Genomic DNA, 18,063 nt, shown 5'->3' with positions numbered 1-18,063 from the left:
GAAAAGCCGGAAACCTTCATTTTTTTCCTTTTTGGGCTTGGTAGTGGAATATCTCACTGGAGATAGCTCTCATATGAAGTGTTTTTAACATCTGCTTGTTATTTAATCTGGTATACTTGGAGCAATTTTCATTAAAACTGTTAGAAAGTACCGCCTTTAATAAAATAATTCTTGTGGTTTGGGTAGAGCTTTGTTTTTTAAAAACAGAATTTTAGTTAAACCCACATTATTGCCCTATTTTGATGAACAATTCCAAAGGACAATTATTACATTGCACCATGTACAATGCTTTACATTTTGCACACAGTATTGTTCAGACTCAAGTACTAGTTTATATTCATTATATAAATCAATTTGTTCTTAAAACTATTGTGATACCAGAAGAACAAATACTTATGCTTACATGTTTTTGGGGTTTTTTAAACGGCCTAATTATTTTCTTATTTTCAAGAGAAGAAATTTAAATAAAAACTGAGATACTTCCCTAAATAAACTGGAATTAAGAGTATCATCTTCCATGATCTTACCAATACAGCTCTGTCTTAAAAGCCCTTAGAAGTATCCTGATGAACATATACCATCAAATAATTGCAGTAATTTCAAAATACTGTTTTTGCATCACAGTGGAAGAAATGCCAAGGTAAAGAAAAATCCTCAAGTAATTACTGGCATCTAAATTTCTTGATATGAGCTGTGCTGTGTAAGAATATGGAGTAAGATGGAGAAGAAAAAATACCCTGCAGTTCTTTTTTATTAAGTGCTCTGAAAAGTATGGCAGTTGTATATCCAATGAAGACTGTGGCACACAGGCAACTGGGGCTTCTTTACAAAAAGGTTATCTATGACTTTCTACAGAGGGATTCCTTAACAAACAAACATAGAAACACCAAACACCTTCAGGAACTAAATCTCTAAATGACAATCATCTTAAGCATGTGTTTGAAAGCAGATATAAATCAATAACCTTGCAACTGTAGAAGTGAGCTGATATGTTTCAAAGCACATAATAAGAAATCCCAGAACAACTTGGGAAAAGATTTCATGATCACAGTGAGAACAACAAACAGATCAAAAATTCAATTGTTTTCATTTATCTTGCGCAGCTGGATAAAGCTTATTGATCAGCACTCCATCTGTGTATCTCCAACTACCATTTTGAAATTACATTAATATAATCTATTACATTAATACCACCATATTTTGAGATTACTATGCTCTTAACAGAAATAAAAACAAAATTTACCAAAGTCACCTGAGTAACTAAACCTTCAACACCTAATAAACAATCTATTAAATAAGAAATAAACAGAAATCATAACATGAGATGTGCATCAGTGACTAAATGAACTAATTCAGTGGGGAAAAAAAATAAAGGAGGAGAGAGGTAGGTTTAACTTAAAAAGGGATAGGGACATCAACCAAACTTACTTCCTGTTCATGAGATGTCTGATTAATGAATGCATGCTTTGTGAAATTCATCTCTTTAACGTCTATCTTCCTAACAACATCATATACTTTTCTGACCTTGAACACCTGACTTCTTGGAGTTTTATTTCCATTGTAGCCCATGTCATTTCCATTACTGGGAGAGGATGGGCCAATGCGAAACACATGGCAAAATATCCTCACGATCCTTAAGAGACTCTTCATTTGAGCTTCATAATTACTTGACAAGCTGGGGGAAAAAAATGGAATGTTTAAGTTTCTTTTCCTAGATGAAGCAATTTAGTATAATAAGGAGTAAGCAATCTAATGGTAGGGTGTGATAAACATGCTGAAAACAAACCCTAATCTTCAAACCCTAGTAAATTTTCACTTTCATTTCCTGCACCAGCCCCAGAAGTCAAATAAGCATTATGATTTCACTAACACGTAATTTTAACTAGAATTAAGAACAGCAAATCCCAGATCTTTAAAAATACTTCCTTTTTTTTCTTTTTTTTTTTTTAATGCACTTCTTATGAACCCCTAGGAGGAAATTCAACTTCCTACAGAAAGAATCTCAGTGCATGAAGCAAACTGGGATATCCAGATGAAAATGTTTTTCAACCCAAAAAAAGAGAGCATCCAACAGTAAAAGCCTACTGACTGATCAGATACGCTGCCACAGCCCATGCTCACCAGCTATTATTCAAGATGCTCATTAACTACCTCAACCAGACAAGGGATCAGGATGGTAAGGATGCCACTATTTCCACTGAAGAAAAACATAATCTAAAAGATACTAAACAAAACCACCACTATGTAATTTATTTTCCAACAAATATACTAAAAGTTTTATGTCTCCTTAACTGAACTGGCAAACATTGAACTCTGTACCAAAAACAGTGCAAAATATGAGATATTCACAACTTTCTGCACAAGCAGAACATTCTCCACCAAACTCAACTTGCTTTTCTTTCTTAAACCCCAAGTAGTAAGAATTCCTCTGTCTTGAATTCATAACAAACTGCAAGAAATTAATTCTTTTTCTATCAAAACCTACCAACTTATAAATATTATAAAAGTGAGCCCATATTCAATTCTGTCCTTGAAGTACTTGGAACTTAAAAGCATGCTTCCCAGCCAGAAGACTGGTAAACACCAGAAAAATGACATCTTTGCTGTAAATGTCTGTTGCAATTAATAATCTGTTAATTCACAAACCTGAAACACAGGCAGTTGTAACAGCTAGCATAGCTTTAATTATGATCTCATTCATCCTAACACTAATAATCATCAGCAAAAGACCTATTTGTTTTCAGCACTATATTTTAATGACTGTGAGTTAAGTTTAAAAAGCAATGTACCTAGAATTTTACCAAACTACCATACAAAGTATGACTTTCTTGTGCCAATTTACACTTTAACCAGGTAGGTTTCCAGTAAATCAATATAACAAAGGAACAGAGAGAATAAACAGTGCTACAGTAGGAATATTAAGTTTTTAACCAGACAAAGAAAATCCCCTGAGTGGCAGTCAGCAATTGTGTTACCAGAGGCTCTCATCACAGCTAAAAATCAGCATTTGTAAAAATCTTTGCATATATACCAAAAGAAGCTATGAATTCAAGAAGCTAACTCAGGAAGTTAACTATTGAAAAAAAAAAAAATAAAAAGATAAACTATTAACATTTTGACTGAAGTTTATCATGTCTCAGCAGCAGTGTTCCTGGTGAAATTTATCATTATTCTGGTCCTTATGCTTATCCTGGTCTCTAGGATAAGGACTCACATATATAGAAAAACCTTAGAGGGTTTTTAATAGTTTACTGAAACTTCTACTGGCATGTTTGCAAACATTCAGCTATGCCTAACTTGCACCAGCAAGACTAAATCATGTTACACTTCAATTATTTTCTTGGGAAAAGGGACTACATGGTGAAGCTAATTCTACATGAAATAGGGTTCTTGCTCATACTCAAGACAGAAGTCTTCAGGCAGAAGCTTAGTGGCCCTCCTGAATACTTGCTAGAAGCATTACAAGAAAAAATTTTAGATACTTTTGAACTAAACAACAGACAAACCCAAAAGCAACAGGCTGTGGGTTAGTACCCAGGAAACTAATAGAGATGATAGTTCAGCCATGCAAGAATATCATTATTGGAGGTTTTCATGTACGAAGTACATTTTACACACTTTTGTTGGAAGAAGGAGAAAGAAGAAAGAAGCCCAAGTTCAGGGTATTCACCAAATGCTACCTTAATCCTCACTCTGTTTATAAGAAAGCAACTGAGAAATATTTCTTGAAGTAGAAATTGACTGCTTCTGCCAGGAAACCAAGCTGAAGAGAGAGACAGTTTTTGCAAAACCGTGTCTGTGAAAGTGTCTTGGAATTGTTTTCTTTTGCAATCACATTTCTGTTGTGACATATTACAGAATACCAAAGAGAAGCTCGCCAGTAAGAGTCCACAGGACATTCCAAGTACTGGCATCTCTAGAAATGAGTCCTCAGGCAATGCAATGCAACCCTTCGATCTTCCCTTCAGCTTCCACTAGCCCACCCATACACAGCAGTGTAGGAGCACAAGGTGGCTCAAACTCAGAGACAGTAGAGGCACAGAGCCACTTTTTCTATATACACACTGAGGGAGTGCTGCTCAAATCAGAAGAGCAGTAATAGTAACAAATCCTTTTAATTTACCTCTGAAGACACTGAAACAGAAACAAATATTACCTCATATGATGTAATCCACCTACCACAACTTGCAATAATGTCCCTATACAGAGCAAGTTTGAAACCCTTTCCTGCACTATGGTTTTTTACACTTTATAACAATTTATTTGTGGGAAGTTTACTGCCTCTAAGCAAGTCTGGAGACAAAAGCAATGTGTTACAAGTTAAGCTGATACACACTGAAGCTCAGCAACAGCAGAATTCTTCAATAAATTATCTTTGCAACAACAAAATTTCATTAATGTCTACACACTTTAACCCCAAAGTTTAAAGGGATTCAGACCTTCACATTAATTCATCAAAGTGAACACCCACCAGAATATGATTTGTTACTGGTGTAATGGATTTCCTACCATCATCCAGGAGTTCTGACCTGCTACCTGCAAGCTCCATTTGAATGTAACATGACTAATGGGGAAGGAAATAAAGCCATCTAGGAATAAGAATATACTATTTATTTTCTATCTTACTGATGGGCTCCTCAGATGCCAGCTCAAGTTAAAAAGAAGCTTCTCAAGTCATAATCCTCTACAACCAATGTTGACAGGTTTCTCTGATTACAGACCACTCTCAAATCTTTCTTTGCCAAAATGCCATCCAAAACATAAAGGTTGCACCAAAACCTGTTAGCAGTTGAAAACAGTAAAATGTTCCAACAAATTGCAGACAAAGTGTTTTGCACAACTTCAGACAGATGCCACAAAAACTAGGAAAGCATACCAAGTAAATATGTTCGCCTATGCCATGCATTTCCCCAAGTTACTGCTGCTTGTGCTGCTGACACAGCACACTGGTAAATGAAATTTTTATCTCATATATATTAGTAGCCATGTAAGGCAACCAGAGCCAGCAAACATGATACAGGTGTCTGAAGTAAGAAAACTCTCCTCAAGCATACTATGGAAGCATGTAGAAAAGTAAAAATGTGTAAGAAAAAGTGAGAAGGGTGAAGACAAAAACACATTTGACAGTTGTCTAAAAAGCTTCCCTTCCTAGAGCTGACATAGCCAAATTAACCAAACAAAAAATACACTTCTCTGCAACTCAAGCTTCTAAATACCAGCAGCTATACAAAGACACTAACTTTCTCTCTTGAAGTCTTTGTGAAAACAGTGATCTAAACAGCCATTATCATGTAAATCATATTTCAGATCCATCTACTCCAGCATGTGCTGAGCATCAGATAATAGTTTTAATAGTCCAAACTAAGTGGCTAACTTAATAGTTATTATTATATATTAACTGCCAGTGTAGTTTATCAACTTGTGATGATCACACTTACCTGAGCAATTTATGACCATTTGTTGTAGCAACTTCAGCAAGACTTGTCAAGATTTTAAGATACTGGCTTTCGCTCTGCTGAGACAAGTGCTCCAGAACTTGCCGCAACTGAAGGATTAAAACAAAAGCGTCAAGTGTCAAGGAATACCAGATCAACAATAATTTATCAGTTATGTAGAACACTTTCACCCAAGCAATAATATCTAACAATAATAATGCACATCTATACTGTACAACTTCTAATCTAACCTCAGTTAATGTTTTGTAATCATTTACAAAGATTACTGCAAAAGTATACATTCTAGTCTCAATCCATGTACCGCAGGGTATTTAACACTACAGAATGTTACAAACAGTGAATGCTTATCCCTTAATTTATAATTAATAACAACTTACACATTTAAAATATGAATCCTGACTTGTAACACATACCCAGTTTCCTTATGTTGTCACTTCCAGAAAATATGAACTGGTCATTACCCAAGACTAAGAAGAAAAGCTCAGACATGGCCATAGAAAATAATTTTCAATATATGTTTACATTTCGACAATGAAACAGAACTCTACCACTCATTGACTAATATATTTTGCATACACTCTCGTTAAGATCTTGTTTTTGCACACAGCTCCATCATTACTCAGACAGATGAAAAATTTTTATCACTTATTTTCTTCACTTCTACAATATGCAAAAGGTCTTTTTGTTCCATTGTTTTAGTTCTTTCTCTTTTAATTTAAATCCCCTATAGCATTTCCCCTTGCACCTAACATACACTTTGAGAATTCTCACCTGAGTCACACTGTAAAACTCAACCCTGCCTCTGAAATTTAAACACTGACTTGGGAATCCTCAGTGTTGTAGTAGAAGTAATGGAGCCATAGAGAAAATGAAAATGTCAAAAATCTAGCAAACTAAACTAAGTAAATTGGCAGCCAACACCTTACTAAATCTTATTTTTTTACCGTCTGTAAGGTTGTTTGCAGTCATTTTAAAACATAGAATGTATTAAAAACCCACAGCAATCTAGATTTACAAGGGGGAAAAGGCATCCCATGTTTCTTTTCCCTTACACAATCAAGGAACCAAACTTTCTTCCTTGATTTTTCATTACTTTAGATTGCACTACCCCACAACAACCCAAGAAGCAAGATATAAGAGAACCATTAAAAAAGAAACAGTTGTTTCTTCTACAGAAATAATAATCAAATGAAATTGTGGCTGCAATCTTTTACAGTCTAATTGTACAAGGCAACCTCATACAGATGAGTGCTCATACCAGAAACTTTTAAGCTAATCCAGGATGATTCACCCTCAAGACACATCCTAGAATGGATGTCTGCAGATAATGACTAAATGAAAGAAAATAGGCCCTGAAACACAAAGTAATTGTATATATAGGTTGCTCTAGGAATGCTCTACCACCACCTTTGTATTGAAACCTGCAATGTCTGCTCTTTATCTAGATCACTTAGCCAAATGTGCAAAATTAGAACACTAAATGAAAACAGATCCTACATTTAATTCCAAGTTCTTGTTTTTAAAATTATGTGAAGCTACATTTTCCATGAGTAAAGAAAGATACCCAGTGGTCAACTACTAGTAGTACTGATTGCCACTCATATTAAGCACTCAGTTCTCCACAGAGAGATCTCTCCACACAGAGACCCCTGGCTATAAAACACAGAACCCCCTGTATTACCATGTTTTCCCGGAGCTCTTCATTCTGTGTCATTTGGATTATTGTCTGGAAAAGCCGAGGATGGTACTGTATTAAAACTTCACAAGTCTCTCCATAACCACCCTAAGAAAACATTTTAATTAAAAGAAACATCAGAATTGAGAGTTAAACTATTATGGGCAATAACATCTATTAAGGATTACAGTATTTTTTTAATGATGGAGAAATCCTGTTCTAAAATGAATTGAAATTCAAAAACGTAGCAAAGTTAGGTATCCCAAAATGTTCAGGAGAAGACAGAATCAAACTTTTTTCAGTATACTGGTTCACATATATCCACTCCCATTTTTCTGGTTTTTGAAACATTTTCCTACTTACCAAACTAAAGGTACAGTTGAACAGCATTTCAGCCATCAATTACCAGAGATTAAAAATAGTGCAATATTTCATTTCTCTTCCTCTTGCTGACATCTACTTAATTACACTCAGAATCTAAACCTTCAAAAATTAAAAAATTTTCTAAAGGTTCATAGGACACATATCTGACTTGTTACAAGAAGAAACAGGATAAACCCATGAAAGGGTTATTTAACTTTAAAATCATTACAGAGGTATGATTCCACTTGTGGCTTAGACTAACTTCACACACTTCTGAGAAAAAATGTTTTCTGTAAAGAACAGAACTTGATTTTGTGGTTTATTTCTATCAAACCTTATTTAACACAGCTGCATTTTTAAGCAGACACCTAACACCTGAATATGCATCAACTTCTACTCTGAGAAGATGACCATATAATGTATTAACTGCTGCAACTCCAGGGACTCCTCTTTGAATGACATCTGACATTACCTCAGTAAAAACCATACATTAAAAAGATTAATTTAATTGTTTCTGGTACCAAGAAATTAAGTATTAAAAATAAACCCACCCAGAATCTGTAAGAATTAATGAAAGTCAAATCTTCAAGATTAAGGTAATGCTGGCAAGAAGCACATTAATCTATAATTTCAGTCTTAAAAACATGTATCGACTTTGAAAAACAAACCTGCAAGCATAGAAAAAAACCCTCAATGTAAAAAGAAAGAAAACATGTTGTTTTCTTTTCAATCTTACTTGGCATCATGAACTTGTATACTGCATGATCTCAAACACAGTAAGATCATCACTACAAAACAAACACCAGGTGTCACTACTCACATCTAAAAAAGTTAACAGAAGTTTTATGTGTAAAGAGGTGCCCTAGGAATTGCAAAACGGGAGACTGAAGCAGAAACTCAAAACATTAATTAAAAAAAATAATAACTGTACCATTAAGCACACACTGGCCTAGAATCACAGAATCATTTAGGTAGGAAAATACCATTAAGACCATCAAGTCCAAACATCAGCCTAGCACCACCCCTATGTACACCACTACACCACATCCTCAAGTGCCATATCCACAATCTGAACACATTCAGCGATGGAGACTCCACCACTTCCCTGGGAAGTCTTCTCCTATGCTTTATAGCCTTTCCATGAAGAAATTATTTATTCCTAATGTTTAATCTGAGCCTCTTCTGCCATATACTATCTTATAGGTCTTGTGGCTGTTCAGACTCCATGTGGCTTTATGTAACAGTAAGTCATTCTGAAATAACAAGGAAAAAAAATCTAACTCTTGAGTTTCACAATCAAGTCAGCAGTGGGAGAGTATAGTGATCTGGCACTTCTAGTGACCAGAGCTGAGGACTTAGCTTGTTTCTTATATCCAAAAAGAAATACTGTAAGTAACCTAACTGGATCAAGGTCTTCCACAGATAGTCTATGAAATAAAGCTTTCAGAGTAAAACATTCCAAAAACATCCTACAGGTACTGGAGACAGCACTCTTGCACATACAACTATTTCAAGTGCAAGTCTTAGGCACATGCAGGCACCTCAGAAATTAAATAATTTGAGGCTGAAATAATCTGAAAATACAGAAAAAAAAATTGAAAGTTTCAACTTTATCCTGACAAGCTAATAACCTGTACAAAGGTAGTGTGACACCCACTCACTCCAGTGATTTGGCTTTTACAGCTTTCAGTTCAGTTTTCTAGTCTGATTACTAGCAAAGGTTAAAAAGCTTCCATACAATCGTGTTATTTACACACTGACTTTCAACTGATCTGACAGAAAGAAGTGTAAGTGTTCAAATATCAAAAAAGTCATTTTAGCAAGCAGTACAAGCAGTACTTGATATTAAACAAGACAGACTGTTTTGCAGTTGAAAATGCTGTGTTAGTTGAAAATATGGAAGAATTTTGTTCCTCATCCGGATATATAAATATCTTCAAAAAGTAAGAGTCATCATCATGTAAGTTTTGTTTGTTTTTAATAGCAACATCTCCTCAAGAGAAAAGAAGATCTATTATTCAAGGTTAAAAAAAAAAATCACTCCTTTCTGCATGCCTTTACCTCTTGTTAACAGGTAAGTGCTTAAATTGTCTACTACCATTACACCAAGCATTCCCAAACTTTCTAGTCAAATGGAGCTCTGGAAACTCCTTCTCATGAGGTCAATTCTTGCATCTGACTTATGCAAAGGGTAGAAATTATGAACCTGCCTGTAGGATCAATTTAATGATAAAAAATCATGTTTTGCCAAAGGACTACAATCTTTCAGGGGCCATAAGAATAAGAAAAGGTAAAAATGATCAGATGACAGAGTAGTAAATCACAGAAATTCACAGAAAAAGTGTTGCTAACTTAATACCTGTACACAGAGATCCAGTGGAGTAACACCATTCTTGTCGGGTAAATACTTGGCTCCTCTCATCAAAAGAATTTGTGCAGTGTCTCTCTGACCATGGCTATTCAGAAGAAGAGAAGAAAGATATTTAATACAGCATTTATGGTCTATTATGAGTCAAATGTTTTTATTGCATCTAACAAATAAAACCAACATAAGTTAGAAAAAAATAGTTACAGCAAAAGAGCAGTGCAGAATTCAAGCCATTTATGAAGTCAGAGTCACCCTCATCATTCAGACATGATTCATCTTAGTCTTGCCTCAAATATTTATGAGCTACATTTCCTGCAAAAAGAGAGCTCTTTCTCAATTTACGTCCTAATTTACTTCACAGAGGAAGCTCTCTTTGCCAAGCTCTTTACTCACTTCTACCATATTTGGGGAAAAACAAACTAATTGTGCTTTAACCATCAATAAAATATTAGCCAGATATTTTTATTGATTTTTTTTTTTGCACAAGAGATAAATGCATCACTCAAATGGCTCTAATTTCTATATATAAATGTCTTGCATAGCCTCTAGAAGTGATGGCTTTTACTTTTGCATTCAGAGACTATTTCACAGTCTATTCACTAAGCTGCTTACAGGTTGTATAGGACCCTTAGTTCCCTTGAGTTTAACATTTCCCAACATGCCACCATTGCCTAGAAAACTATTTATACTTCTCAACACTTACCCAAACCCTTTCTTTTGAAAAAAATGAGAAACTGAGTACCAGTGATCAGAGATTTACCTCATTAAAAACACATGGAAAAATTACTTGAATATTGCCTTCACCAGCATTAAGTGTAATACTGCCAAACCTAACAGAGAAGCATCTAAAGAGTGAAATGAAAAACTAATAAAAAAGACATAACAATTAAAGTTACACAGTTACAGATACAAGTTTTTCAGTGAAGTTTTATTTCTCAAGCTAGTTTGCAGTACACCTTTTACATCAATACATATAAGTACTTGGCATCCTGGAATATTTAAGAGGCTGCCTGCATCCTCAGCCTGATAGGTGCAGCCTATCAGTTCAGAAAGGGCACAGCTAAAGTGACAACTAACAGCTGAGGGGCAAGAGGTAGCTTCACTGATCTCTCAAGAGCTTCCAGATGAGTTCTCCCCAGTCCTGACCTTCCAGCCCAGGAAGCCAACAGGTACCAGACTTTGTCTTGATGCAAGCAAACATTAAGGGTCAGAAAGGAGCTAAGACTAATGGCCTACTTGCAGCATTTTCACTGTAATTCTCTAGACTAAGTGCACAACCCAATACATTGACAAAACAGGTATTTCAGACACAGATTTTGAATACCGATACCTTTCTGCAGCTATCACCTGCCACTGTACTACATCCTGCCCTCCCTGTAGGCCACCAGGGACCTACAACCTTTCTTTTCAGGTTTGCTGTAGTACATGCTCTGGTCATTCTATCCTGCCAGCTGCTCCAGTTGACAATTTCTAAAGAATATGACTCCTGTACTTGCCACATTCCCTTCTTATGAAAAACCTCCAAGCCAAGACAAGCTGCTTACTTCTTTAAAGTGAATACAAACACCAGTCCCTAAATCAAGGACCAAGGCTATCAGCTATTTTTTCTCCACTTCCCTTCTTCTCATCTGCCACAAGTCAACATACACTATCTCCAGAGACCACGGCTCCCAGAACAAAACTCTTAGCAGGTCAGAAGGTCAGTCCATTTCTCCTTTTGCTTATAGGAACAGTTAATCTTATGTGAACTATTTAACCTGTAACCAAAGCACAAGGATTGCAAAAATTGTAAATGTTCTAACAAATCACAGAAATGTTCTAATTAAACCAAAATATCATTTATCATATGTTGATATGATATATGATTAATATTTTATATTGATATAATATTTGATTAATATTTTATATTATTAATTTCTAAATATAACTAAACTTTGAATAAAACAGAACTGATCAAAGCAACAATGTAATTTTAATTCAACACTGTAACTTTAACACATACATGCACATTTCATGTATACTGTAATACCATACTGTACTTTGAGGAACAGCCAAACTTGCCTTATAGAAGGCTCTATAGTCAGTGTACTCAAAATAATCTAAGTTGGTAGAATTAATTTTTTCAGAAAAGGGTTCAGCAATCATCAATTTATGATTCATGCTAGAACATGCACAGGTATGTGTTTAACATGTCTATTAGAAAGAGGTACATAAGCCTGCAGTACTAACCTAAGTATTTAGATAAGACGCCAAACTACACTCAAAAATGAGACAAGATTAAATACCAGTCAGCTTTTATATTTCCTCTACTTTGTAATTTCTAATCAGCTATTGCAAAAGGGGAAAAAATATTTCACTTCTAGGCCAGTATTCAAAAGTTAAGTTTATAACCTGCAAGCAAAATAAAGCGGAGTTGCCCCGGAAACGTTCGGCCTGTTTATATCTGCACCGCTGTCCAGCAAACATTGCACCGTCTACAAGAGAACAAAACAGAAGTTTTAGAGAAAGAGCAGTGAAAAACCCTATTGGCTTGCAACTATTCAATGCATGTCTAAAATATGAAAATGCTGAGCAGACTGTCAAGCTTTTGTTACACGTCAGTCACATAAATTCGCAACATTTATAGGTAACAGTTTTTCAGGATTTGGCCTTCCAAAATCAGCACCGACAAGGACAACAGAAAGAATCTGGGTAGAATTTATTCTTTTTAGCAGTAAATAATTCTGGTGGCAATCTGTATAACTATAGGGCTCTAATGCAGTTCAAGTAAAGCATCCAGACTTACACTCTGAATAAAAATAGTGAGCCCTAATGCAAGGCCAGGCATAAAAATTATTCACACAGATCAATAACAGAAGAGTTTATTTGAACTTCTTTACTTTCAGAGTAAAAATTGTAACTGATCCAACTCTGTTTTCATTTTTTACTCACAGTGAATTAATATTTCAGATTTCAAAATCATGTAATAGCTTGCACAATTATGAATTAAACATATTCTGAAAAATAAGGAAAAACATTTTCAAACACTTAACATTACATAAAAATTTGATGTTAACAAGCCAATAATAGCACTACAGAAGAGCTGAACAGTATACAGTAAGTCACCTGAATGTCCATAAGCACTGACATCAATCACCTTCACAAGAATAAGTAACTTGTTCCCATGGAAGTATATGCAGTCGATACTAAGACACAACAGCTCTCTTCACACCTGTAACCATTATCATGTGCATTTCCACTCTGAAGTTTGTAAGAAAACCACAACAACTTTGAGGCACTACCAAGTTCTTCACAAATCAATTGTGTTCATACAATTTAGAAACTCACTGTCTTGTGTCCATTTTGACAAGCTACATGAAGGGCTGTCTGTCCCATGGCATCTTCAACATCTACATTACTGACATGCTGAACAAGATCATGAAGCAATTCTGTTCGTCCATTGACAGCCAACCAATGAATCTAAGTACAAAATGATGACACACATTTCTTTTAGCAATTTTTAGCAATGTCACACATTTCTTATTTAGCAATGACATATATAACCCATAAAAATGATTTTTAACCTGGCTGTATTATTGTCAACATTTTCACAAAGACAAGCTTTGCATAATATTAAGAGAAGCTTTGAACAATACAATCATATGCTTAGGTATTTTGATCACATCTTTTTGAATCTTGATGGCACTGGAGATACAGCAGTTTTGTTTTACATGTCAGATGGCAAAAGCTTAAAAACCAAGAATCTCCAAATTCTTCATTCATTTTAAGAACATCATGACAATTAATAGCACTTACTGCAGTCAAGCCTTCATTATTACAAATGTTGACATCTGCACTGTACTCCAGCAGCTTGCTCATACATTTTTTCTGGCTATAAGCAAAAGAATACATTAAAATTCAATCAGGGAAAATCACTTACCAAGACTAAATATCTTCTTAGAGCTCCACTCACGCTAATTTATCATTGTTCTAAGCATAGCAGGTGGTTCCAGTTTATAAGGAGTACATTAACAAGCATGTGAAAGAAAGAAGTGATCTTCACAGAGACTCAAGACAGTGCAAGGGTAGCAAACAACGATACAGGGCTACAATTATAGCTGTTTTTCTGCAAAGTGCAGAAGCACTTAACCATAACTCTTATAGTTTCAGCACTGCATGAACTTGAATGACAAAAAAGCCAGACTTCAGCTAACAGAAATCCATCAAGTTCAGTGTCACCTGTATGTGTCAGTGAAGATGTTCACTAAATCATTACTTAATGAGACAGTCATTGTAAAACTATGCAAATCTTTGGTAAGATTAGTACTTTAAGACAAGTACTATCTTAATAAAAGTAGAGGTAATTTTTTCATGTTTTGTTTGGTTTTTTTTAACATTTTTAATGCTCTAAGTGCTTTACCTTTACAAATTTATTTTGCTTTTCCTTTTTATTTGTAAAATAAAAAATTTCACACATTTCTTATATCTCATTTCCACATGTCCCCTGTGCACATTTCTGCATTTCATCATACACCACTTGGCTGCTTCTTTCCTCTCCTACAAATACCCAGAAGCCACTAAACACTATCACCTCCTCATGTGAAGTACCAGCTGTGATACAATTAGTTACTGGACCACATACATGTTCTAAAAAGAAAAAGACAACATTACCTTTACAGCTGCATGTTTTCACATACCACAGTTCAAGAAGGAGGATCTTAAAAAGGTACTTGCTTACTGGTTTGGCTTTTTCTCTATCCCTCTCCTAACACTGTGCAGGCCAACTTTGTATTCCTTTTCTTGCAAGGAAAATTTTCTTAAAGACACTATTTTAGAAAAATCAGAAGTCTCTGACCCCATCCCCCACCCTCACCAAGCCCTCTAAAACCTTTTCTTACTAAAAAGAAAGCTAAATCCACCTTCCAGCTAACTGGAAGGTGAATGTACCCCTTGTTCAATTACTGTTGTAAGAATCATTATGCCCCTGATAAACAGAAAACATTAAAATGACTGGCACTAGAATTGGTATTTTAGACATGACTTACTATTTATAAAAAATTATTCTATGAATACTCAAATTAAGGATTTTAACCTCCATGTTCTCTATTTTCAAAAGTGAAAACCAAAGGCGTTTCTATGAACTATGCAAAAATATTACAGAACATGCTGGCTCAAGTACGTTACGCACAAAATTTTTTAAGAGTTTAAGCATTTTAAAAACTTACCCATTTCTTGCTGCTAAATGGAGAGGAGTACATCCTGAGATGTCCTGATAGTTTGGATTTGCTCCTTTTTTTAGTAATAGAACAAGGCATTCAACTGATCCACAGCTAACAAGAAAATAAGAAAGGGCAAAACTATAACAAGGATATTTACAAATTTGTATTGGCATAAAGACAACAACAATATTATGTACAGATCACACTCACTGGAACATCTTTACATAAAACTGTTCTACACCCTCAGCTCAGTTTACACAAAGCTAAAGAAAAGTCACTTAATGCAGTGAGAAGTAACCAAATATAACTTGTAGCAACGAATAGATGCCAGGCTTCTCTGTGATTTTAATGACTTTAAAACACAGCAGTGAGTCTTTAAGACTGGTAATTCTTTAAATTATAAACTGTTTCAGAAGTTCCTCTCACCTCCCTCATCCTTAATCTATTAACATGACTAAATTTTCCATTAAATATTTTGGAGTTGGTTATGCTTCAGTGTCTGGACATTACATTTAGAAGTTTGAATATCAGGAAAATTCTAAAACTCATATAAATATTTTTTTGCTATTAATTTTGAACCTGTAATAAACAGCTGAAACCTTTTATTTTACATAATACAGCAGCTCTTCAGGATAACCAATATCACTAAAAAGACAGAAACTCTGCATTACATGTTTATCTTGCTCCTGAACTCTTCAAGAGGAAGAACTGATTGAAAAGATAGACAGTATTTCTGTATTTGTTGCAACCAAATACTTCTTTACAAATCTTCCCAATGTCAGAACAGCTATCACAACCCAAAGAAATTGAAGAATAACAGTACAATATGTTGCAAAACCAGCAGCTTGATGACCCTTTTGTGACCCAATAAGTCAAGATAAAAGACAATCCAGAAACTAAGTGTAACACAACTACTTGTATCTTTAGAATCAGTAAGTACAGTGTATTTTCAAATATAATTCTAATGCATATGCTAAAAATTTGCTTGCATTTTTTTAAGTACTTCCTTAAGTAAATTTTATATAAGCAATATGAAATTCTGATATGAAATAGTTGGGAAACAGCTATTTCTAGAAGTCTGTTTAAGAAGCTGGAGTTTCCACATTTACTGAGACCAAATACTGCTATACATATGCAATACTACTACTATTTATTATTCTTTTGCCTTTTTTTTAACATTTCACATTTAAGAACTTACAAGACATTTAAAAGGGGAGCAAAATACAGAGCATTCATTCATCAGTTTAGAGTTTAGATTCCTGAAAGGTCATGTCAAAAAACTATCTGGTACCTTTCTATTTATATGATGTTAACCTGTCTGTTTCTTGGCAGAGTTACATATAAAATAGAGTTATTCCCATTGAAGAGCTAAACTAAGTAATAAAAAATGTAGGTCAAAATTTGCACTTAAGCCCTCTATCCAGGATACAAAACTTAATAGAAGTGAGTGCCCAAGTTATATTCCCTTCAGTTACGGTCACATGAAGTACTTTGGAACAGCTGATTCCCAACAAACATCCAAATGCTTCCCACTGTTTTAGAACATCTCAAAAACAACCAGCACTTCCAAGTGAGAGTTCTCTACCTCTACAAAGGCAAGAGTAACCCATCTATACAGGATGCACATCATGGCTACATTTTTTTAAAGACCTGAGATTTCACAGAAAGGTAAAAAAGTATCTAGCCAGACTTCCTTCACTGGAATTTGGAAAGCCATTTGAAATCATGTGTAAAATAGGTCCTCTTTATGAGGCAGATACATCACTAGGAAGAACAAACAAGATACAAAAAGTGTGAAAACAAAATGTTAACTGACACTACAGAGTTTTCCAGCTTACATTGGTGCCTTAGATTTGTGGCAATATTTTCATTGTTAACTTGTGGACTGGACTCAATTAAGTCTTACTTTGCTGCAATATGAAGCAAACTTCTCTTCACACGTCCAAAGGCATAATTCACATCAAATTTTGAATTTGACAGCAGCTCTGAGACAGACCTTCAAACAGAAAAATAATTTTTTCATTTTAAAAATAGCTCACAGTATCAAAGGAAAGTTTATACTGTAAGTTGTACACAAGTACTCTATTTCTTACTTAATCGCTATTTCTTTTCCCTCCAACTAATTACTTATCAAACTACTTTTAAGCATTTGCTGATTAACAATATATTTCCACTTCTTACTGTGCATAAAAAAAGAACTGTGACACTGGAAAACTGTTTCAAATGTAAACTAGTAAGAATTAGACCAAACAACCAAATCACTCCTTTACACATATGAAAAATAAGCATGTCAACAGCTTTGGTTTAAACAAAACATAAATGCCCATTTTCCTCCTTATCACAATCACCCCAACCACATATCCAACAGTTTTCCCAAACACTGGCAAAGTTCAGAGGGAAGACTGGTATGTGAAATCATAACAATGAAGTAGAAGGATACAAGATCAGGATAAAAAATTAAAATAGGACCTTTCAACTTCCAGTAATGGGCTGATCATGAAATTCAAAACCCTTGCATGCAATCTCAAAATATTACATAGCAGAACAGACATTTATCCTGGCTGGAAAAAGAAGCTTACTGTTTCAGTAAGAGTTACTGCCTGCTTCCCTACAAAAATCATGTGAAGGAAGCATCACTTAGCTGGCATTATATAGCTTCCAGGTTTCAAGCACTTTGAGGACAACTCAGTAAGAGAAACACCTGGTCATCTGAGAAATTCCAGATGACGAAATGAGACTAAGAGCTTCTATGTAACCCATAAATACACACTCAGAGCTAAGACACAGTTACAAAACAACACTTTCGTTCATATCCTGTAACAAATTTTTCTATGTGCTTCAACAGAACAAATCCCAGTTCTGTCTATGGCATAAATGTACATACATGTAAAAGTATGCTGGGATGCACACAGTCAGTGACTAAGTTCAAATCAGAACATAACTCAGCAATTCAGCAGCAGGACTTCTGAGAGTGCTTTAGCAGCTATGACTTAAGCAAACATA

General features: G+C 34.9%; 1 protein-coding gene across 5 annotated transcripts in view; it reads right to left on the bottom strand.

Moving 5' to 3' along the window:
* Nucleotides 1–18,063, bottom strand: part of HACE1 (HECT domain and ankyrin repeat containing E3 ubiquitin protein ligase 1) — a 49,177-nt gene that overhangs the window by 26,254 nt on the left and 4,860 nt on the right. For 3 of the 5 annotated variants that reach the window (XM_033512856.1, XM_033512857.1, XM_015622408.1), the window contains exons 3-11: nucleotides 16,967–17,056; nucleotides 15,067–15,171; nucleotides 13,658–13,733; nucleotides 13,190–13,321; nucleotides 12,254–12,336; nucleotides 9,854–9,950; nucleotides 7,138–7,239; nucleotides 5,439–5,545; nucleotides 1,429–1,675 (exon numbers count right to left, since the gene is read on the bottom strand). In XM_033512856.1, coding sequence (XP_033368747.1) covers nucleotides 1,429–1,675; nucleotides 5,439–5,545; nucleotides 7,138–7,239; nucleotides 9,854–9,950; nucleotides 12,254–12,336; nucleotides 13,190–13,321; nucleotides 13,658–13,733; nucleotides 15,067–15,171; nucleotides 16,967–17,056 — 1,039 coding nt within the window. Of the gene's footprint in view, nucleotides 1–1,428; nucleotides 1,676–5,438; nucleotides 5,546–7,137; nucleotides 7,240–9,853; nucleotides 9,951–12,253; nucleotides 12,337–13,189; nucleotides 13,322–13,657; nucleotides 13,734–15,066; nucleotides 15,172–16,898; nucleotides 17,057–18,063 lie in introns of those variants that run through there. The other 2 variants (XM_015622406.2, XM_015622407.2) reach the window with 2 other exon arrangements.

The sequence above is a fragment of the Parus major genome, chromosome 3 (genome assembly GCF_001522545.3).
Source record: "Parus major isolate Abel chromosome 3, Parus_major1.1, whole genome shotgun sequence".
Lineage (NCBI taxonomy): Eukaryota > Metazoa > Chordata > Aves > Passeriformes > Paridae > Parus > Parus major.
Note: the sequence above shows the minus strand (reverse complement) of the source record. Positions and strands in the feature narration are given on the sequence as shown.